Source organism: Geotrypetes seraphini, chromosome 10 (assembly GCF_902459505.1).
Source record: "Geotrypetes seraphini chromosome 10, aGeoSer1.1, whole genome shotgun sequence".
NCBI lineage: Eukaryota > Metazoa > Chordata > Amphibia > Gymnophiona > Dermophiidae > Geotrypetes > Geotrypetes seraphini.
The window spans coordinates 8,086,376-8,109,666 of NC_047093.1; the positions used below are offsets into that span (position 1 = coordinate 8,086,376).

At 44.9% G+C, this 23,291-nt stretch overlaps 1 protein-coding gene across 3 annotated transcripts in view; it reads left to right on the forward strand.

Annotated features, from left to right (window-relative positions):
- Positions 1-23,291, forward strand: part of BAHCC1 (BAH domain and coiled-coil containing 1) — a 320,033-nt gene that overhangs the window by 253,547 nt on the left and 43,195 nt on the right. For all 3 annotated transcript variants that reach the window (XM_033961808.1, XM_033961807.1, XM_033961806.1), the window contains exons 14-16: positions 52-180; positions 18,662-18,776; positions 21,643-21,865. In XM_033961808.1, coding sequence (XP_033817699.1) covers positions 52-180; positions 18,662-18,776; positions 21,643-21,865 — 467 coding nt within the window. The remainder of the gene's footprint in view (positions 1-51; positions 181-18,661; positions 18,777-21,642; positions 21,866-23,291) is intronic.

A 23,291-nucleotide genomic window follows, 5' to 3' on the forward strand; every position in this document is an offset into this window, starting at 1 on the left:
GCTGCCCTTCTCAGTGCAGGAAATCACGGCCTTTTTTCTTCTTGGTTGCAGACGGGAGGAGAGTTGTCGAAGCCCAGCAAGACGGGGCCCGGGACGGCCACGGAAACGCAAGTACTGCAGCTCTCTGGCCTCCCTCCGGCCTATGGGTCAGTTAGCAAAGTGTGAAGGCAAGAAAATCAAGTGAGTCCGAGTGGCAATACTTAGGGTCTGTATGGGGGGGGCCTGACTTGCTGCTGTGTTCAGGGTGTTTATATGGAGGTGTGTGTGTGTCTCTATGTATATAAATGTATTGTTTATCCTTTTGAGTTGTATAGATTTATTATAAATAGGTGTGTTTTGCATGTATATTTAAGCATACATTTTTTTTAATTTATTCAGTTTTCTATACTGTTCAGGTACTCAAGCATTTTCCCTCTCTGTCACGGCGGGCTCACTATCTAATGTAATATATGTATTCATACACGGGTGTGTCCGCATATGGCAATCTGATGACAAAGTGAGAAAACTTGTTTCTATCTCATTTGACCTCTGCTTTCACTCACATATAATGATGGCAGCAGTCTATCTCAGATCTGCCCTTCTAATTCATATGCTCCAGGTATTGTTTTCTCTCTGCTATGTTCCTCCCTTCTCTCTGTCTCTGGTTCCCTTCCCTTTGGTTCTCCCTCTTTCACTCTGTCTCCATCTTGTTCTCCTTCGTATGCTGCCTCATCCATGGTTTTCCTTCTTTTGTCTCTGTTTCTCTTTTCCTCTTATCATTCCATTTGATTCTTCCCTCTTTCACTCTGTCTCCATCTTGTTCTCCTTCGTATGCTGCCTCATCCATGGTTTTCCTTCTTTTGTCTCTGTTTCTCTTTTCCTCTTATCATTCCATTTGATTCTTCCCTCTTTCACTCTGTCTCCATCTTGTTCTCCTTCGTATGCTGCCTCATCCATTGTTTTCCTTCTTTTGTCTCTGTTTCTCTTTTCCTCTTATCATTCCATTTGATTCTTCCCTCTTTCACTCTGTCTCCATCTTGTTCTCCTTCGTATGCTGCCTCATCCATGGTTTTCCTTCTTTTGTCTCTGTTTCTCTTTTCCTCTTATCATTCCATTTGATTCTTCCCTCTTTGGTTTCCTGCTTTTTACCCTGTTTCACTCTGTCTCCACCTTGTTCTCCTTCGTATGCTGCCTCATCCATAGTTTTCCTTCTGTTATCTCTGGTTCTCTTTTCGTCTTATCATTCCATTTGATTCTTCCCTCTTTGGTTTCCTGATTCTTTCCCTCTGTCTCCATCTTGTTCTCCTTTGTATGCTGCCTCATCCATTGTTTTCCTTCTTTTGTCTCTGTTTCTCTTTTTCTCTTATCATTCCATTTGATTCTTCCCTCTTTCACTCTGTCTCCATCTTGTTCTCCTTCGTATGCTGCCTCATCCATTGTTTTCCTTCTGTTGTCTCTGTTTCTCTTTTCCTCTTATCATTCCATTTGTTTCTCTTCTTCTTTCACTCTGTCTCCCTCTTTTTCATTTGGTTATTGCTTCTTTTGTTGCCTTTCCCTCCGGTTCTCCCTCTGAGTGAAGAAGCTCCTCTTCGCAGTGCCTGTACTCCTAGGGGAGTGCACCCTTTGCAAGTGGCAGGCAGCATTGCCTAGCAGCCTCCCACTCTGCGGTCTGAAGTCATTGGTCACGCTGCAGTGCTGTTCATTGCTGCCGGCACGGAATTATTATCCATTAGCTGCCCGGTGCAGTCATTCCTGCACTCCCGGGCCCTGTATAATTGTCCTTCTCTGCTGCAAATTGCTTCTCCCGGCAGAGCCATTTGCATAAATCCTTAGAGCTAGTCCAAACATGATTGGAGTGTGTGTGCGCAATGCATCAAGCTTGATGATTTGGTAATAATAGTTAAATCTGTACTAAATGGTTCCTTCAATTAAGACAGAGAAAAAAAAAATTAATCTCTAGGTTTTATGTCACAAAACATTAGCAAATGGAGTGAAGGTTGGAAGGAGGCACGCACAGGATGAGAAGCCGCAACGTGGTAGCACCATATGGCTGATCCAAATTCCGCCTGGCTATTTAGACAGTATTTTTGGCTCATTCCTCTTCTAACACTTATTCCAGAGGAAATCTTCAGTGGCAACTTTGGCGAGGAAAGACATGCCCCGCCTTCTCTGAACACTTGGAAAACCAGGCCAGGATTTTATTAGTCCTGGAGCCATGGCAGACAGAGGCAGAGCTGCAGAAATCTCAGATTTCTTTAAAACACATGTGCTCTTTGTTAGTTTTGAGAAATATGTTTACATCAGGAGTGAAGTTTGTTCGTTTGTACAAAGTCTTGTGGCGATTGAACAGCTCTTGAACTCCGGAGATCAGCTTCCGTGAGAGGTGGCGTGGAGGAGCTTCTTACCGGCCGTGCCGAAGGCTCAGATCATGGACAGAAAATGACCTTTAGGTAGAAGGGCTCTAAAGATGGAAACAAGGTTAAAAGGTCAAGATTCAAAGCAAATTGAACGGCCAGGAGAGGCTCTTGGTCATTTGAATTGCTCGTCCAGGATTAACTTAACCAGACAAACCCAGTTAGGCCCAGATTCTTTAAGGGGTGCCTGCCGCGGGTCAATCATTGACAGGCGCTGCTTCCAGAAATGCGGCTCCCAAGGACCCTAGGCGCCGGACATGTAGGCCAGAGTTTTACAGGCCTGATACACTCTGCAAGATCTGCACTGACCCCCTCCTCCCACCCCCCCCAAAGATCTGCACAAAGCTGAACATATCAGTCTCTATGACAGCTGCAGATACTATGGCCAGGCTGCAAGTAGGTCTCTGGAGTAGCCTAGTGGTCAGTGCAGTGGACTGCAGAGAAGGGGAGCCAGGCCCATAGTACAGTTGAGATAGAAAGCAGTAGTGTAGTAAGTGGGGGGGCAGGGACCCGTTCTCCTTTCCGCCCCCCCCCCCCCCGATCCTTCCTCACGCCCTCCACTGCCGCGCTTCCCTTCCCCGTACTTCTGTAGTGTTCCTGGCACTAGTGTCTGCTCTTCTTCTGACATCACTTCCTGGACCCGTGCCTACGAAGTGACATCAGAGGAAGAGCCGACGCTGGCGTGACAGCAGGTTTGGGGGTTGCTGCTCGTGCTGGGAACGTTACAGAGGCACAGGGGAAGGGATGTGGCGTGTGCGGCAGGAAGGGACGGGGAAGGATCGTGGGGACGCTGGAAAAGAGGGCGGGGAGAGGCGCCTCTCACCCTCGCTATGCCTCTGGTGGAAAGTGTGAGCCCTGCAAAACCCACTGTACTGCCATATAGGTGACACCTGGCAGTATAAGGGCTACTGAAGTGGTAGACTGATGGGTGCTGTAGTTTTCAGGGGAGTTTTGGAGGGCTAAAACTATATAATGTACGGGAGTTACGCTGAGATGTGTAAATGGCACCCTTAATGTGAAGTTCACAGCAGCGCCCCCTAGGGTACGCCACTGCTCTGCTGGCATGCCTGTATGGCCAGTCCAATAAAAATGCTGGCCCCTCCTACATGCAAATGGCTTGTTTTGGACTTTTTTTCGATAATGGCAAAATAAAAGTTCGAAAATGGCCATTTGTTTCGCCCGAATTATGGATGTCTTGCGGGAAACGTTTAAAGTCAGACTTAGGGGTCCTTTTACTAAGGCGCGCTAGTGCGTTTTAGCGTGCGCTAAAAATTACCGCATGCTAAATGCTGATGCGTGTTAACGTGTCCATTATATCCTGTGGACGCTTTAGCACACATCAGTGCGCGCCTTAGCAAAAGGACCCCTTAGTCGTCCTCCAAGGGTTTATGCTTTTACATGAATAATTCTCACCTGGAAGACAAGTGACAGGGGGTTTCCTTGTTTATCGTTTATTAGAACATTCCGCACTGCCTTATCAGAGACACAGGACTAGGTAGTGTACGAACTGAGAAATACATTATAGACAAGAAATGCCATTAATCAGATAGGAAAGATAAGCGTCATTTCCACAGCTCGAATTAGAATACTAATAGGCAGAGACCTGAAAAGACAATAAATAAACCCATTGCTTACAGGGTGGCAGTCCCACTGTCCGAACCCACAGGAAATTCGCTCAAAGCTACGCCGAATAAATGGATTTTCCTTCACCTGCTCCATCCTATTGGATTTCAACCTCACGGCTTCCCTTTTTCAAAGAGTCTGTTAAGGAACAGAGTGAGATGCAGAAATTGCTGTAAAAGGCCAGATATAGTTTGCATTTTGTAAACAGAGATGAATCTATAAGCAGAAAACAGAGTAGAAACATAGAAGATGACGGCAGATAAGGGCCATAGCCCATCAGGTCTGCCCACTCTACTGACCCACCCCCCAAGTCTACTATCCTAGGGATCCCACTCCTGGTGACAGGTTTCCTTGGCTTAACCCTCTAAGGGATCCCACATGGGCATCCCATTTGCTCTTATTTCTAGAGCGCTACCAGGCGTACGCAGCACTGGATAGTCCCTGCTTGAAAGAGCTGACAATCTAAATGGAGTAGCCAGCTGGACTTGTGCTATAACGGCAAACGCCATGGGTGGAGGGGACATGGGGATTTGCTTTCGCTTTCATTTCAATTGCTTTGTCGGAAAAGTTGGAAGGAGACAGATTCAAAACAAATGCTAGGAAGTTCTTCTTTACCCAACGGGTGGTGGACACCTGGAATGCGCTTCCAGAGGACGTAATAGGGCAGAGTACGGTACTGGGGTTTAAGAAACGACTGGACAATTTCCTGCTGGAAAAGGGGATAGAGGGGTATAGATAGAGGAGTACTGCACAGGTCCTGGACCTGTTGGGCCGCCGCGTGAGCGGACTGCTGGGCACGATGGACCTCAGGTCTGACCCAGTGGAGGCATTGCTTATGTTCTTATGTCTTCACGGGACAGTTGCAGAATGCCTGAAAGAGAACCAGAGAACACACTCCCAGAGCATGAAAAAGAGAATCTCCGTCCAGGAGCAGACGGAACTTTCAAACAACACTGCCAGGCTATTTTGGATGACATTAAGTCCACATGGGAATGTGTGCAGTGGTTAGAGCTACAGCCTCGGCACCCTGAGGTTGTGGGGTTGGAATCCCACATTGCTCCTTGTGACCTTGGGCAAGTCACTTGACCCCTCTGTTACAAAGGTGCTCTAAGCTTTTTAGCGTGCATGTTATCCTGTGGACCCGTTAGCGCACGCGTTGATTTAGCGCATGCCAAAACGCTTTGCGCGCCTTTGTAAAAGAGGGCCTTCATCCCCATTGCCCCAGGTACATTAGATAAGAGTGGGAGCCCACCGGCACAGTTAGGGGAAAATGCTTGAATACCTAAATAATTTGTCATCCGCATAGGATATGTGGAACATAAATTATTTAAATAAACATGTGGACAACTTTTGTATAATTTCTGAGCCAATTGCACAAGTGGGAAATTTCCATGCGTCTCAATATGAAATAAAAGCTTCTAAAGGAGAAAACCACCACCACATTCCTAGGAAATAGAATTTATCTCCAAATCGGAGGCAGAGGTTGGGGTCCCCAGATGAGCCATTCATGGTTGAAGGAGAAAGTCAATTCACCTCCGTTCATACTCCCTTACCATTTCCCATCTACAAGTGAACACGGGGGTTATAAAGAGGAAAAGGGCTTTTGTGATAAAAAGATGGGGGAGGGAGACGTTTACATACCTACGTGGCATAAATGCACATGCATCGAATCTCTTTCATTTGAAAGGAAGCTCTGAAACGAAAAGGCATAGGATGACGTTAAGAGGTGATAGGCTCAGGAGTAATCTAAGGTGGTGGTAGATGCGTGGAACAGTTTCCCGTAAGAGGTGGTGGAGACAGAGACAGTGTCTGAATTCAAGAAGGCCTAGGACAGGCGCGTGGGATCTCTTAGAGAGAGGAAGAGATAATGGTTATTGTGGATGGGCAGACTGGATGCATCTGCCATCATGTTTCTATAATCATAAAGCTCTATGACCTCACAATGCAGGTGTAAAGAGCCTTAGCCTATAGGAAGAGGAGATGCAAATGTTAGGAGCCTTAGCCAATAGGGAGAGGAGGAGATAGTGGATGCTGTGGATGGGCCATTTGGCCTTTATCTGCCATCATGTTTCTATAACCATAAAGCTCTATGACCTCACAATGCAGGTGTAAAGAGCCTTAGCCAATAGGAAGAGGAGATGCAAATGTTAAGAGCCTTAGCCAATAGGGAGAGGAGGAGATAGTGGATGCTCTGGATGGGCCATTTGGCCTTTATCTGCCATCAGGTTTCTATGTTTCTATAACCCTAAAGCTCTATGACCTCACAATGCAGGTGTAAAGAGCCTTAGCCAATAGGAAGAGGAGATGCAAATGTTAGGAGCCTTAGCCAATAGGGAGAGGAGGAGATAGTGGATGCTCTGGATGGGCCATTTGGTCTTTATCTGCCATCGTGTTACAATGTTTCAGTTCTTGAAATAAAGGATGATGGTGATACAATTCAGAGGCAGAACTATAGGATAAATTAAAAGCTAGAATTTTTTGAAAATTGATCCTCTGGGAAGGACTGTTCTACTCACTGGGTCAGGTACTTGCTCCCCTTTTGGAGTCTCAGGTCAGTCTACAGAATTCCTAGTAGTTCCAATGCCAACAGCTCCTGGATGTGACAGGAAAGACCTCAGCCTTTCATTCCTTATTGCCAACGTGCTTTACGAGACTAGTTTTACTCAGCCAGTCACCCACTGTCTTTCCCACACAGAGGACTAGTCACTTATTACATCCTCATGTCTGTTTTATGGGAGGTGTCCAAAATTGCAACAGTTCAGTCTGGATGTTGAGCAATAATCCTACATATCCTTGTAATTATTCTCACACACCCCCCCCCTCCAACAAAATCCAGGAATATGTAATTACTGTATACATGGCTTTACTAATACTCAGAAATATGGTAAAAAGAATAATGAATTAAGATCGATGAAATATTAAAATCATATCATCCAGATCGATGACGATTTCAGTGCAAATGTGGTAAAGTGATTAACTGGATTAGAAAATATTACAGGTCTGTTAATGTTATAAGGTTGCACAGTGGTCTATCTGCCTTGAGAGTGTCATCAGTGGACTTTTGAGCATTTCAAGCAAGCAAGCCGCAGTCCTGGTGGGGTAATTGTATTGGTGGAGTCATGCTGTCTTATGGTGCATTTCGAAAAGTAATTACGTCAGCGTTGTTTGGATAAATTCATTTCCTAAATGTGGATATTACTGTTAACAAAATTTTTACCTTGAACATATTTAAGAAATTGGTTGTATTTTAATTATCTGTATTTCGCTGATTGTCCGGCCTTCTTCTGTGTAAACCGCCTAGAAATTGTTTGATTATGACGGTATAGAAGAATCAAGTTATGTTATGTTATAGCTTACTGTCACGCAAAATACGTCTTTTTGAAGCGCTGGAATTCTTCCTCCACTTCAACAATAAGTTGGACTCGAAATATAGAGAAAATGTCTCACGGAACAAGAGATCAGGAAAACGTGATTCAGGTTCCAGAGGGAGGTGCTAGATTAGTCTGAAGTAGCGATTGCCTCTCATAGACCAAGCCAGTTATCTATGCTTGACCTTGGAGTGCAAGAGGTCATCAGGGAAGAGAGGGCCAGTGAACCCCAGGCAAACTATCAGCCTTGAACCCCCCATCCAATTAACCTTCAGACCCCATGAGCACCCAATCTGAGTAAATAAGCTATTTGGACATCGTCAACCTTCCCTACCGCTAAAAGTACCACCTGCTGTTTCAGGTTGTCGGGACCTATTATTTTGTTTTGGCCATAGTCGTTCTTTGATCCTTCCCAGAAGCTGCTGCCCTAAGCAACTGCCTAGTGCTGCCCAGTTGGACCACCCTTGCTATCTCTATGTCTGGTATGCTTGAAGCAATATCTCTTAAATTTGCAAGTTTTGTCATATCTTATCTTGACAGTAATAGATCTCACTCCTCACTCATAGTATGAAGAGTATTATGCCAGTCTCTCCAATTTCGTGGTTCTTCCGTTGTACTAAAAAGAGCTTCCTTCTGGAGTTCTGTGCTTGTGGGCGATGTCTGCAAATGGGTGAACCTCACTCCTAAGCCAGGGCGCGTGGAGTATGATCTCACCCTATCAAATTTCCTGCTGCGCTTAGCTCTAGTATCTCCATCACATGAAAGAGGGCTTCCTTTGGAGAAACGTGTATAGACCAGTGGTTCCCAAACGTGCTGGGGACTCCCCAGCCAGTCAGGTTTTCGGGGTATCCACAATGAATATTCATGAGCGACATCTGCATGCAAATCTATGCCATGAATATTCATTGTGGATATCCTGAAAACCGGACTGGCTGGGCAGCTCCCAGGACAGGTTTGGGAACCACTGGACTCTAGACAACCTATCCAGGTGTGTTTGAAACTTCCTCCGAATCAAGCCCGTGGCACCCAATAGGTGACCGTCTCCGGGAAAAGATGACCAAAGGGGTAAATCCAAAATGTGGAGAATGGCTGAATTTACATGTCCTGGGTCCATAAGTAATCTGAAAGAGTTACATGTTTGAACTTTTGTAACAGTTTATTTTTTTTAAATAAAAGGATGGTATTTGGACTGTAATAAATTATTTGCTCTAACAGCATTCATTTTTTGCTTCTGGTGACTTTAGTCACCTTTTCCCAGAGACGGTCAGATATGATAGGGAACATTTGTGTATCTTTCTGCCACATTTTCTTGGTTTCTTACTGCATTTCTATATATTTAAGGACTTTCTCCCTTTCCACATGATACACAGAATAATCACTTTGAACTGACCCCTCCGTAATCAACGCCGTTCTCGTGTTTTTCTCCTTTGCTACGCGGTTTGGTTTTCTTGAATCCAGTTTTTTTATCGTCGGGATGGGAATGTCCCAGGTGATCACAACCTCTTCATTTCGTAGACTCATGATCCCAGTGCTGCCCTGGTACAGCAAAGAAATGTTTATAAAGTTTCCAGTGGATAAGAAGTGCCACCTTCTTCTGTCTTTTTGAACACAAACCTTCTTCCATCAGAACTTCACAGCCAGTTATGAGATGAGTAACTGTTTCCAGTTCTTCGTTACAGAATCTACATAAGTCTGTTTTCCAGTTTTTCTTTGCTCATCTATAAGAACATAAAACCATAATAGCCTTACTGGGTCACACCAGTTCTCCATCTAGCCCAATATCCTGTCTTCACAGGGACCAATCCTGGTCACAAATACCTTGCAAAAACTCAAATAGCAGCAACATCCATGCCACTGAACCAGGGCAAGCTTCTCCCATGTCTGTCTCAATAGCAGACTGTGGACTTTTCCTCCAGGAACTTGTGAAAACTTTTCTTAAAGCCAGCTACGTTAACCGCTCTTACTACATCCTCTGGCAACATGTTCCAGAGCTTAAATATTCTCTTAATAAAAAAATGTTTCCTCCAATTGGTTTTAAATGTATTTCCCTATAACTTCATCGAGTAGTCCCCTAGTCTTTGTAAATCTTGATGCAGTATAAAAATCGCCTAGAAGTTACGATATGTGATTAATCAAATTTTTAATAAAACTTGAAACTTTACAATAAAAATATGTTTACAAAGATATGTTGATTTTAAGATAGATCATTAGGAATTATATTCTGAAAAAACATTGTAGTTTTTAAAATTTTATGGAAAACCTGAAAGGAAATACATGATCATATCTGAACAGGAAGGTTATTCCATAGCGCAGTCAACAGAAGAAAAAGACCGAGCAATTTTGCTGATTGACCAAGAACCTCTGACCGAAGGAAAAGATAACTTGTGTATACGAGTAGTTCTACAACCCAAAATGTTTGAAGAGCTTAAGGATAAGGGCATCAGAGAGTCAAACAATCCATGAATAATTTTATAAACAATAAAAGCACATTTAAACTGAACTTTGTAACGAAACGGGAGCCAGTGTCAATTCTTAAACAATAGAGTAACGTGCTCGAATTTTGACTTTCCAAAAATTAGTTGTGCCACAGGGTTCAGTATTAATTGTAACCTTTGTCACAAATGTATTTTGCAGTATTGGTTACAGAAAGATCCTCCTAGTTTTTGGCATTGGAGGAACCAACTCCATCGTTTAATTTTATTTGAGGTTAGGGATGTTTGTAAGTTTCCAAGACGTACACGTTTATTTTTGAAAATTTGGGACCCATATATTCAAAATCTTTCCTCTAGAGCACGAAGTATGATTATTAATATTTTACATTGAAGCTTTGGAAACATTTATAACTTTGTAATACCTGGTAATGTGTGTGGGGGGGGGTTGAATTGGGGGTGTAGGGGTAGGATGAAATAGGTCATATTGAAATGTATATTGAAGGAATGATAACATTCATATTATTTTTTTAGTTTTATTAATTACTTCAATATAATGTGAATAGGAGGGGGAAGGGAGGTGGGGGTTGATATGGGTCATATGGAAATATATTTTGGAGGAATGATAGAAATATGTATGAAAATATTATAATTGTGAATCTTTTTTAAATGAAATCTTTTTCTATTCTATTATATTTAATTATTTCCTTCAATAAAATGTTATAAAATTAATTGTAACCTTTTCTGATTTCCTTTACTTAAACCAACCTAGAATTGCAATAGTCTATCTGAGCTACAATAATTGACTGGACCAACACTGCAAAATGGTGTTGGTAAGATAGAGGGCGGACACTTTTCAATGTGCGTAAACATTTCTCAATCTGTCCTCTGCCTCCTCCACCTCCTTCATTCAAGCATCTGAACAACTGGTACTTTTGTCTTCAAAAGCTAAGGCCTGCATGAATTGGTTAGTCTATAAGGTGCCGCCAGCCTCTTGTGTTTGTGGGGGGGGTTTAATCATAAAACATTCTCTCCTTTCCCAAACCAGCAGATTAGGACTCTGCAAAGATTCTGTCTCTCGCCTTTTTCACCATCTCTTATGTCTCTATTCACTCTGCTGCTGTTGTCGTTAACGCAACCTGGGTCTGAAGGACACTTTGAACGCACTGTTTTGCCAGGATTCTGTTTACGTGTGTACTCTTAATAAAAGCAAATCTGGTCAGGAAAGGAAGGTGCAGGGAGCGGCCTCCCAGTGGAGGCCAAACCAGTAGGAGAATCGAAGAAAGTCTGGGATAAGCAAGGCGGATCCAGGGTGTGGGGAAGCAGAATGGACGGACGGTGATGAAATGGGGGTCATTCGCAGTGCAGGAGGAGGGAGTGTGGTCAGATGGCCTGGCTGTCTTTAACTGCGGTCAAGGTCTCTGTTTCTCTAGCCCGCTTCCCCTGCTCCGTAAGTGTACAGAGTTCAACATAAATTATATAGCGTTCTCTTATCAGGGTCCTCGCAGACATGTCGGGCGAATGAAAGGGTTTCCTTTAAGGTTATCAGCCCCTCCTAGGGATCTGTGGCCCACCAGCACTTACATCCCATGGCATGCTGGGAAAGCAAACGTGGGTTTGGATTCTGTTCCCTTCCTAGCTGGACACTGGGACATTGTGCCCCCCCAAAAAAAAACAAAAAACCACAAAACCCTCTTTTATAGAGTCTTCTCTCTCTTCTCTTCCCCCATCCATCTTCTGTCCTTTGTCAGTTGCTCTGACAGTTTTATATACCTATTTCATAACATCAACATAGGTGCTTATTAGAGAATGACACGGGGAAAATTTCTGTGCCCCATCCCCAGACCACCATCCTCTTCACCGCCCCGTCCCCGTCTTCAGCGTCTTCTCCTCTCCATCCCCCTCACGCGGTCCAGCAGCTTCCTCCCGCCGGCCAGCCATGCACTTCTCTCCCTCCCTCTCTCCCTCTTACCTTCTCTTGTGGCGAAACTGGCAATTTCTATAAGGCTATGAGCTGTATTACAGCAGAAGCCTTGAAGTCGTGTCGGGTTGCCTGCTAGAAAAGTCTCCTCCGATGCAACCGGAAACAGGAAGTTGCGTCAGAGGAGATTTTTCCAGCAGGCAACGCGACGCAACTTCAAGGCTCCGGCTGTAATACAGCTCATAGCCTTATAGAAATCGCCAGTTTCAACAACAAAAAGGTAAGGGAAAAGGAGGGAGGGAGATGCATGGCCAGACGGCCGGTGGGAGAGAGGGGGCTGCCGGATCGAACGCTCGTTCACCGCACGTGCTAATCATTCACCGCTCCACGGGGCGGTGAATGGCCTTGTCCCCGATCTCACGGTGACCTTTTTTTTTTTTGGTCACCGTTTTGGCGGGTTAGCCACAGCTAGCCGCGGGTAACAACCACCGTGTCATTCTCTAGTGCTTATTATTCCCCTCCCCCTTTTTACAAAAACGCGATATCGATGATTAGCGCAGGGAGCCACGCTGAATGTTCTGCACTGCTCCTGACGCTCACATATATCGTGACTACCCCAGCTCCACCCTAGCCTTCGAATACCACCACAAAATGGCCTCCTCCGCACATCAGTATACCACCCCCCCCCTCGCCCCCCCATGGCATTTAAACTGGTTGACATTTGGAATAAGCTTCCAGATTCTATAAGATTGTTAGGTCAGCTACAACAATTTCGGAAAGATTTAAAAACTTGGTTGTTTACACAATATCTTATAAGCTTACCTGCTAAAGTGCTGTAATAATAGTATATTTTATTAGCTTTCAAATGTACAACTTTAATCTTAATTATCAGTACTGCTTTTGGAAATGATAGACCCATAGCAGTCTCTCTCTCTGGCCTGCTATTTTATTTATTCAATTTTCAAATACCGTTCTCCCAGTGGACTCAGTATCTAATGTACCTGGGGAAATTGGGGGGGGGGGGGGATTAAGTGACTTGCCCAGGATCACAAGGAGCAACGTGGATTTGAACCCACAACCTCAGGGTGTTGAGGCTGTAGCTTTAACCACTATGTCACACTCTGCTCTGATACAATATCAGAAGTGAGCCAAGTACAGAACAATGAAGCTATTGTGACATCACTGATGAGGTTGGCTCTTATTGGTGGAATGAGGCATTATGATGTCACAATACCAGCTCTGGTGATCAGAGGCTGAAACCTTTCACACTATATATTTATTCAGTTTTCTAAACTGTTCTCCCAGGGGAGCTCAGAACGGTTTACATGCATTTATTCAGGTACTCAAGCATTTTCCCTGTCTGTCCCAGTGGACTCAGTATCTAATGTACCTGGGGAAATTGGGGGGGGGGGGGGATTAAGTGACTTGCCCAGGATCACAAGGAGCAACGTGGATTTGAACCCACAACCTCAGGGTGCTGAGGCTGTAGCTTTAACCACTGCGCCACCCTCTCATTCTATTTTTAATCAATTGTAAACCGAGCCGAGTTCCTTCGGGAAATGACCCGGGTATATAACCTGAAGATTAGATTAGATGATCTTTTAAGAGTCCTGTTTTGTGTGTGAAATGTACAGGCTGCCCACCAAAACACTCTTTGATTTTAAACGGTTACAAGACCACAATTTATTGGAGTATTCTTTCACCTTTGAAGCTACAGTTTCAACAACTCATAAAGTTTCTTATGAGTATCTGTTGATTACGTACACGTGATGTGCATCCCACCTGTTACTCGGCAAACATCGATGCGATAATCGAGCTCGGACCAGACTCTCCGAAGCGTTTACAGGTTCAGTGATGCCGTTCCTGCAGAGCATCCATAGTTGCGGGTTGTGGAGGTCCGTACCCCCAAAGGAAAAAGTCACAAACAGTAATGTCCGGTGATCTCGGGGGCCACTTGAGAAACACCTGGTCATTTTGTCGCGTTGCATTGTCTGAAGGTTGAAACTTCTGCACCAATTGCAGTTTATAAGGGTGAAAGTACAAGCGATTGTGTAAGATCTGGCTAAGAATGGCCACCCGGATGGTCTCGGGACTCAAGGATCTACCATACGAAAAACGGCTTGACAAATTACAGCTCTACTCGCTTGAGGAGCGCAGAGAGAGGGGGGACATGATCGAGACGTTCAAATATCTTACGGGCCGCATCGAGGCGGAGGAAGATATCTTCTTTTTCAAGGGTCCCACGACAACAAGAGGGCATCCGTTGAAAATCAGGGGCGGGAAACTACGAGGTGACACCAGGAAATTCTTTTTCACTGAAAGAGTGGTTGATCGCTGGAATAGTCTTCCACTACAGGTGATTGAGGCCAGCAGCGTGCCTGATTTTAAGGCCAAATGGGATCGGCACATGGGATCTCTTCACAGGGCAAAGGTAGGGGAGGGACATTAGGGTGGGCAGACTAGATGGGCCGTGGGCCCTTATCTGCCGTCTATTTCTATGTTCTATGTTTAACCGTGCTTTTTGGGACTTGTATCTTATTCATTAACATATTCCAATAAGTTTTGATTTTGTAACCATTTAAAATCAAGGAGTGTTTTTGTGGGCATCCTGTACTTTATATGAGAATCACTCGTAGCTACTTTTCACATATGGATTTTGTACCATATTTAAAAGAGAAAGCACGCGTGCACTTTTGCTTTGAAAATTGGCACAGAACCGGCACTTTCCCACCTCTTTTCTGCGTGTCCTGCCCCTAAACCTGCCCGTGGCAAAACCTCTTCTAAATGGCCAGATGCTGAGTTTACCCAGAAAAATGGCTTTGAAAATGATTTGCTAAGGGACTGAAGGCTTTTCTCCCTTTCTCTGTCTGTGGGAAATCAAAGCTCAGGGAATCAGGGCCAGAATAATGAAAGGAGAGAAAACAGCCCCCGAGTTTTGGTCAGGATATTACATGGTTTGCTGTTCTAGCTTTTTCCTGCTCATTCTTTTCTGGGACCTCTCCGATTTTTCTCTCTCGGCCTTGGGACATCTGGAGCTCTGATATCTTTGTATTTTGCTCAGTAGAGGAGGAAATGCATTTCTGTTTCTCTTTCTCTGTTGGTGCACAGCATGTGGACTGGGGCTTCCTGTGGTTATCTGAGCTGCAGGATCCCGCTCCAAGGGTCTCTCTGTTCTGTGAATTTTAAAGCTCGATGAGGAGAGGCTGGTGTAGCTCCCTCACTCCGCCCGGCACTGGGAGAAAGGCTTTGGCAAGAAGCCTGGCCTTTATTTCATTGCTTTTCTCAGCCTCTTGTGTTAGCCAGGGAAATCTCCTCCCCCCCCCCCTCCCCCATCTGTGGGCCCAAGGAATTTGGCACACAGCTGACATTTGGCAGTGGGCTTCATTCAAGGGCAACAGGTCAAAAGGTTGAGCTAAAGAGGCAGTCATATGAGACAAGCTGAACAGAAGCTGGGGGTGGCCCTGTGGAAACACCGGACTAGAGTTTCAGTTTGCCAGGATCAGCCGTTTCAGTGTTTCTTCTGAGGGCTCTTGTTTTCGGCCATTGGCATGAGGGTTAATGTGTGTGCATGGGTTAGATTCCAGTGGGGAGCAGTGGGGATGGGTGAAATGTTTGTCCCCACTGGACTGAGAACCTCTGCCCTAGTGGAAGGGGAATACCACAATGATTCCTACATCTGTCATGGAGAAATTCCAGCCAGTCAGGTTCTCAGGATCTCCCCAATGAATATGCATGAGATCAATGCCAATAGTATGCAGATCTACCTCATGCATATTCAGTGTGGATATCCTGAAAACCTGACCTGGCTCTCGAGGACCGGAATTGCCTACCCCTGCCCTAGTGGAAGGGAAATACCACAGTGATTCCTACACCTGTCATGGAGAAATTCCAGCCAGTCAGGTTCTCAGAATCTCCCCAATGAATATGCATGAGATCAATGTGCATACATCGCCTCCTTAGTATGCAAATCTACCTCATGCATATTCAGTGTGGATATCCTGAAAACCCGACTGGCCGGGGTTCATTCAGGACAGGTTTGGGAACCCCCCTGCCTTTCTCCGCCCAACCAGCAGAGTTGGGGCAGTCTCCATCGAGGGCCATACACTTAGGGCTCTTTTTATTAAGGTGCGCCAGTGGTTCTAGCGTGCGCTACATTACCCCGCGCGTCTACACGCTAACACCTCCATAGAGCTTGCGTTTGTATTTTCGTGTAGCGCAAAGGTTAGAGCACACTAAAAACGCTAGGGCACCTTCATAAAAGGAGCCCTTAGTCCAGCGATTTTCCACTGGAAAAATACAGAATGAAAAAAGTGGAAGATCGCTCGCTGGAGGCTGGTTGGGCGGAGAAGGTTTCATAGATCCTGCAGATGGTCAGTGTAATGGTTTCTTTGTACTCTCTCCTTTTCAGGTTATTTCATATCTTTAGTTCTTATCATTTTCTTTTTTTCTTGGGGGAGAGAGGACTTATTTTATCAGGCACCCCAACTGTTACGATTGTACATATTCACTGGATAAATCAGAACAGCAGCACCCCAATCTGCCTGAGTTTTCCTCTGATTTTATTGATTGTTCCATCTGGGGACTGAAATGTCAGAGCTCCTTTAGCCGGTTATCTCAGAGTGAGCCTCAGAGGTGTGAGGCCAAAGATTCAAATTTGCCAGGTGCAGTGGAGATGGTCTGGGACAGTGGTCTCAAACTCAAACCCTTTGCGATGCCACATTTTGGATTTGTAGGTACTTGGAGGGCCGCAGAAAAAATAGTTAATGTCTTATTAAAGAAATGACAATTTTGCATGAGGTTAAACTCTTTATAGTTTATAAAACTTTCCTTTAACAGTTAAAAGGAAAGATATATAAACTATAAAGAGTTTTACCTCATGCAAAATTGTCATTTCTTTAATAAGACATTAACTATTTTTTCTGCGGCCCTCCAAGTGCTCTATTTTTTCTGCAGCCCTCACATTTAAAGTTTAATATCTTTTCTTTCTCAAAACTGGCACATTTCAATCACTAAATTGAAAATAAAATCATTTTCCTACCTTTGTTTGGTAATTTCATCAGTCTCTGACTATGCATCCAATATTTCTTCTCTTCTTTCAGCCTCCTGTATGCTTCCTCTCCTCCAGACCTCATTCCCTCCCCCAACTTTTTCTTTCTTTCTCTATGTCTGTCTTTCTTTGATTCCGTGTCCCATTTTTTGCTTTGTTTCTGGCTCCCTGTCCCCCCCTTCTTTCTTTCTTTCTTCCTTCCTTCCTGCCCTCCCCCAAGCCACCACCACTGGGGAATAGGCTGTTGCAGCTGCCGCCATCGGGAACAGGCCGAGATCTCCCTCTTTCTCTTCTCCACGGGGCCGACCAACTCTTGCCGCCCGACGTCAATTCTTACGTCGGAAAGGACGTTCCGGGCAGCCAGGCAGCAATTGGCTAGCCAGAACGTCCTCTTGATGTCAGAATTGATGTCGGGCGGCGAGAATTGGTCGGCCCCGAAGAGAAGCAGGGAGATCAAATAACACGGTGCCGGCCTGAGAAGGGAAGGGAAGCAGGTTGGGCACCACTGCTCTAGACGAGCCGCACTCTAGGGAGAACAGTGGATCGCCCCCTTGGTACGCCACTGGAGCAGCAGCGTGTTTGGCAGGCTCTTCCGTGGATAGCGCAAGGAGCCGCCAACCCGTGGCTTTGAACGGAATGAGCCGGCCAGACACGCTGCTGCTCCAAAAGGAAGATAATGATCCAGTCCAGACCGCGGGCTGCAAATAAAATCTGGAGAGCCACATGCGGCCCCCGGGCCGTGTGTTTGAGACCGCTGGTCTGGGATGAGGAGAATCACGAGACAGTCCTTGAAACATCCCCAGACATATTTTTTATTTTTTATTTTTTTTTTATTTATTCAATTTTTCTATACCGTTCTCCCAGGGGAGTTCAGAACGGTTTACATGAATTTATTCAGGTACTCAAGCATTTTTCCCTGTCTGTCCCGGCGGGCTCACAATCTACCTAATGTACCTGGGGCAATGGGGGGATTAAGTGACTTGCCCAGGGTCACAAGGAGCAGCGTGGGTTTGAACCCACATCCCCAGGGTGCTGAGGCTGTAGCTTTAACCACTGCGCCACACACTCCCCTCTTGAATACGCTCCACACTCCACAATGAATACGCCTGAGACAGATCTGCCTTCACTCCCTATTCTGAAAACCGTACTGGTGGAAAGGGGGGGAGGGGCTGTCCAGAGAATTGGCGTTGAGAAGCCCTGTTTTATAACAAGACCACTTGAGTAGCCCTAACTTCTGGGAATCAAAATAATCAGGAAGATGATGGATATGGGGGGGGATGGGGGAGAGGGGTGTGGGCATTTGGGGGGTACGTGTTTGTGTGTGTTTCTGTGTGTGTGTGTGCCATTCACCAGGTAAGCCCCTCTTATCTGTACCCTTCTCCTCCACTGCCAACTCCAGTTTCCGTCCCTTCTTTCTTGCTGCGCCGTATGCCTGGAACAAGCTACCTGAATCAATACGTCTCTAGCAGTATTCAAATCCAAGCTAAAAGCCCCCTTTTTTGAAGCCGCATGCAACGCTTAACTCCCACTCACTGACAGATACCTTCACCCATGTATCATTTCCTCTACCAGAATCTCCCCAACCCAGATTGCAAGCTCTTCTGAGCGGGGACCGTCTATTGTATGTTAAATGTACAGCGCTATAGAAATGATAAATAGTAGTGATAGTAGTGTGTATATGTATGAGGGGGTATGTGCGTGTTTGTATATGTGTGTGTGTGTGTACATACGTGTGTGAGTGTTTGCCTTTGTCTCTCTCTCTCCTCGTATTTTTTCTTTATATCTTGACAAAAGAAAAAGGAATTAATGTTTTAAAATCTAATTTGGTCTTTTCATCCTGGAATTATTATCTTTTGATCTCTTTGGATTTTTCTTCACAGATCCCTTAAAAGCACTTTAACCCTTTTGTGCACGGAACTGAGGAGTGATGGCGAGCCAAAGAAGAAAAGGAACAGAGTGTCAGAGGGAGATTACAGGAGCTTGAAAAGCTCAGAGGTAGATCTTCCCACACCAATCCCTTTGCAAGCCATGAATAAGCAGAAGAGGCCAAACCTCCTTTCTCTAACCTAGCCCCTCCCCCTACAAAAAAAGAAAGAAAAACTGGCAAAAGCAGGTCTGCTAAACTAAAGCAAACCTTAAGTTTCGTTATGCAGGCTGTTATGTTCTCAGAGAGGTTGGTAAGGTTCGAGTCTGTCTCGAGAAGGACAAACTTGAAGCTATAACACTGACCGATCGTATATGCAATCTGCTGGGTGTCAGGTCAAAAGCGCACCGGGACAAAGGCGCACGCAGACAATTGAGCGCAGCGCGGAGGTGCGCGCCACAAAAAATTACAGTTTTTACGGCTACGATGGGGGGGGGGGCGTGGGGGGAACCCCCCCACTTTACTTAATAGAGATCGCGCCGCGTTGTGGGGACGTTGTGGGGGGTGGGGGGGTTGTAACCCCCCACATTTTACTGAAAACTTCACTTTTTCCCTGTTTTTAGGGAAAAAGTTAAGTTTACAGTAAAATGTGGAGGGTTACAACCCCCCAAACCCCCCACAACCCCGGCGCCATCTCTATTAAGTAAACTGGGGGGGGGGGCTCCCCAACAAAACCCCCCGTCGGAACCCCTAAAAACTATAATTTTCTTCGGCGCACGCCTCCGTCTTGCGCTCAGTTGTCTGCGCGCGCCTTTGTCTTTCGCGGGGTTGTCTATGAACCAATCTGCTGGGTTATCTCATAGCTACGTGGTCACTGTCTGTTATATTCTGTAACAAAAATATTAATAAAAATGATTGAACTCATAAAACAAAAGGAAAGAAAGGGAAGAGAAATACAAGACACTTATGGGGAAAACTCAATAGGAAGGGACAGATCCATGTACTTCAGAGAATTGAAATGAGGCTCCTAGTCAGGCTTTCTAATTATCAAATGCATCCTTAAAAAGAAAGCTTTTGAGTTTGCTCTTAAATCTGTCCAAATTGCGTTCTTCCCTTAAATAGATAGGGAGGGAGTTCCATGTTGGAGGGGCTGTGACAGAAACAAGGAATTGCCATCGTGTATTAATCATTTGATCTCAAGAATTTGATCTCAATAATCTAGTTGAGGTGTAGGGAATCCGTAATGTATGAATAAAAGCAGGAGTTTTGTGTAGCAAAGATTTGAAAGTAAGTAGACTTTTATCAAGCTGCGGTAGGGGTTTAATGCGCTAGCCGCTAACGCCTGCATTGACAGGCGTTAGTTGTTTAGCCGGCCGCGGGGGTTAGCGCGTGAAGACAGGTCCGACACGCTATCCTCGCTAGCGCGGCTTGATAAAAGGACCCCTTAGTTTATACATTATACGGTGAGCGACTGGGAGCCAATGCGCTTTCTTAAGGAGAGGCGTCACGTGATCAAATTTCTTCGCTTTCGTTCTAAGTTTAATAGAAGCATTTTGGATAATCTGTAAACGTTTGATTTCATTTTGCGCTATTCCCTTGAATAGAGCATTGCAGTAATCAATTTTAGAAATTGCCAAGGAATGAACTAAAATGTTAAGTGACGAAGTCTGAAAAAAGTTGATTTAACAATACTACTAATGGGAACCACTGACCTAAAACAACGTCAAAACATAGACTTTTGTTTCTCCAATTTGGCACTTAACAAAATCAGATCACCCTCTTTTCAGCTCCAGTGGCAAAATAAGGCTCAGAATTTAGGAAATTGGGTGGTTGGGCTGAGAACTTTTCAGCACCCCCTCATATGTAATAAAAGTGAGCCAAGTAAAGGACAATTGAGCATTGTGACATCACTGATGAGGTTGGCTCTTATTGGTGGAATGAGGCATTATGACATCACAATCTCAGCTATGAAAGTCTTCACACTACGAGGGGCTGCTGAAAAGTTCTCAGCCAAACCAAGAAGAAAATGATGTGGATATGGTTCAATCAATGATCTGAAACAAGGTCAAAACACAGATTTTGTTTCTCCAAATTGGCACTTAACGAAATCAGACAACCCTCTTTTCAGCTCCAGTGGCAAAATAACGCTCAGAATTTAGGAAGTTGGTTGGTTGGGCTGAGAACCTTTCAGCGCCCCCTCGTATGTAATAAAAGTGAGCCAAGTATAGGACAATTGAACCATTGTGACATCACTGATGAGGTTGGCTCTTATTGGTGGAATGAGGCATTATGATGTCACAATACCAGCTCTGGTTATCAGAGGCTGAAACTTTTCACACTATTTATTGAATTTTTTATACCAGGGGTGCTCAGAATGGTTTACATGAATTTATTCAGGTACTCAAGCATTTTTCCCACAATCTATCTAATGTACCTGGGGCAATGGGGGGATTATGTGACTTGCCCAGGGTCACAAGGAGCAGTGTGGATTTGAACCCACAACCCCAGGGTACTGAGGCTGTAGCTTTAACCACTTTACCACACTCTGTTCTAATTACTTCTTAATAATTATTACTATTTAATATATTATGGTCTAAGTCCTGGTGGAGCAGTACCGCAGTATGGCTGAGCAACAGGATCCCTTGTAAGGGAAATGTTGTTCTCCAAATCCTGGGCCCTGTTTCCAAGACATCCCAGACTTTATTTTGGCCTCACTAGGGGCTGGAAGTTGGATGGTGTCTGTGTGGAACCTCAAAAAGACGGACAGGAGAGGGAGGAGGTGGGACAGTGGGTGTATTTACCTCCTCTTTTAAAAAAAGGTTACAGTGGCTACAGCCAGCTCCTGGTCTGCACACTTAGGCATTTGTCCATGACGTAGTGTGAAACCTTCCAGAGCTTTGCTTCCTACCTCAAGGATGTCTCACTGTGAAACAAACCCAAAGGAATAAAGCCTTGTGGGTGGCGTATGCAAATCCAATGTCTTTTTCTTTCTGCAAGATCAAACTGAGATGTAAAAAGAGCAGCCGTTCCCAGAATAAGCTGGCATCCAGACTGGTTCGTAAGGTGTCCCAGGTAAAGCAGAAAGTCAAGAGCAAAACTCTCCCCACCAGCATCAGCGCCTTTCAGAGGAAGGAACAAAACCCAGCGAGCAAGATCCAGAAGAAATTATCCCGAGCGCGCGGTTCAGGAGCTTCTGAAGACAAACTGGCCACAGATGCAGGTACAAGTCTGTTGCTTTATATGATTGCCATCTGTCTTTATTAGAATATTAAAGGGAGGGTAACTTACTGACCCAGCCCCCTGCACCTCCAAAATCCCTCTCAAATTAATTATGTTATGGCAGCATTCTTTTAATTGGTGCCAGGCTTTACTTTCTACTTCTCTTCTATGAACTGATGTTTGATAAAGAGCCATAAGGAGTTCTATTTCTGGCACTAGAGGGGGGATAGGAGGTCTCCTTCCTTTCTGAAAATCATCTGACATCCTTCCCAATAGCAGACTAACCAGTCTGGTTTTCAGAACATCCACAATGAATATGCATGAGATAAATTTGCATGCACCATCCCCATTGTATGCAAATCTGTCTCAAGCATGAAAGGTTGCTACTCTTTGGGATTCTCGCTGGGTACACTTCCCCCTCCCCATTTGCGGTTCCTGCACTTGCGGTTTCATATAATCGCGATTTTTTCTGGGGAGGGGGAAAATAAAATATCCAGTCTTCATGTTAAAAAAATCCATCTTTTTTTCCTCCCTGCCGCCTTCCCGGCCTTACCTGGTGGTCTAGAGGGCTTTCGGGGCTGGAGCAATCTTCCTACTCTCCTGCCCCGTGCAGATCGCCATGAGGAAATGGCTCTCGAGACTACGTCGGGAACTCCCTACAGCCATTTCCTGATGGCGATCTGCATGGGGCAGGAGCATAGGAAGATCGCTCCTGCCCCGAAAGCCCTCTAGACCACCAGGTAAGGCCGGGAAGGCGGCAGGGAGGTGGGGGGGGGGGGTCAAAGCCGGATAATCACGGTTTTTCGGCATTCGTGGTCCGGCTCTGCCCGTATCCCCTACGAATGACGAGGGAGAAGTGTACTTATGACCTAGATTAGCCACTGTAGAAACAGGATACCAAGCTAGATGGAGCATTAGGCAGCCCCAGTATGGCTATGTTCTTATGTAAGAGTAATTTTATGTGTTAGAAAACCTCAACCTACCATGTCAGTTTACACATACAATATGGGAAATGAGATGCAAAACCATAGCTTAGTATTAAGAATAATAGCATTGAGCAAAACTTGGAGTAGCAGTGGAGGGACTGGAGTAACTGTAGTTGTGCTTGGCATGAGTATTATTGTAGTAATAATAGTACTGTTATTGTACTGTAGTAATAGCAACAGTAGTATTAATAATATTATACTAGTGTAGTGGTTGTAACCCTGTATTGATAGGAGTGGAGTAATAATAATACTGTAGTGGCAGAACTATAGACTTGGTACTACTATAGTAGTAAAGTGGTAGGGTTGTGGTAACAACAGGACTCCTGTAGTAGCAGTGCTGTAGTAGTAGTAGCAGCAACTCTGTAGTGGTAGGAGTATAGTAATATTAGGACTACTGTAGTAATAGTGTAGTGGTAGTAAACTTATAGTAGTAGGCGTATA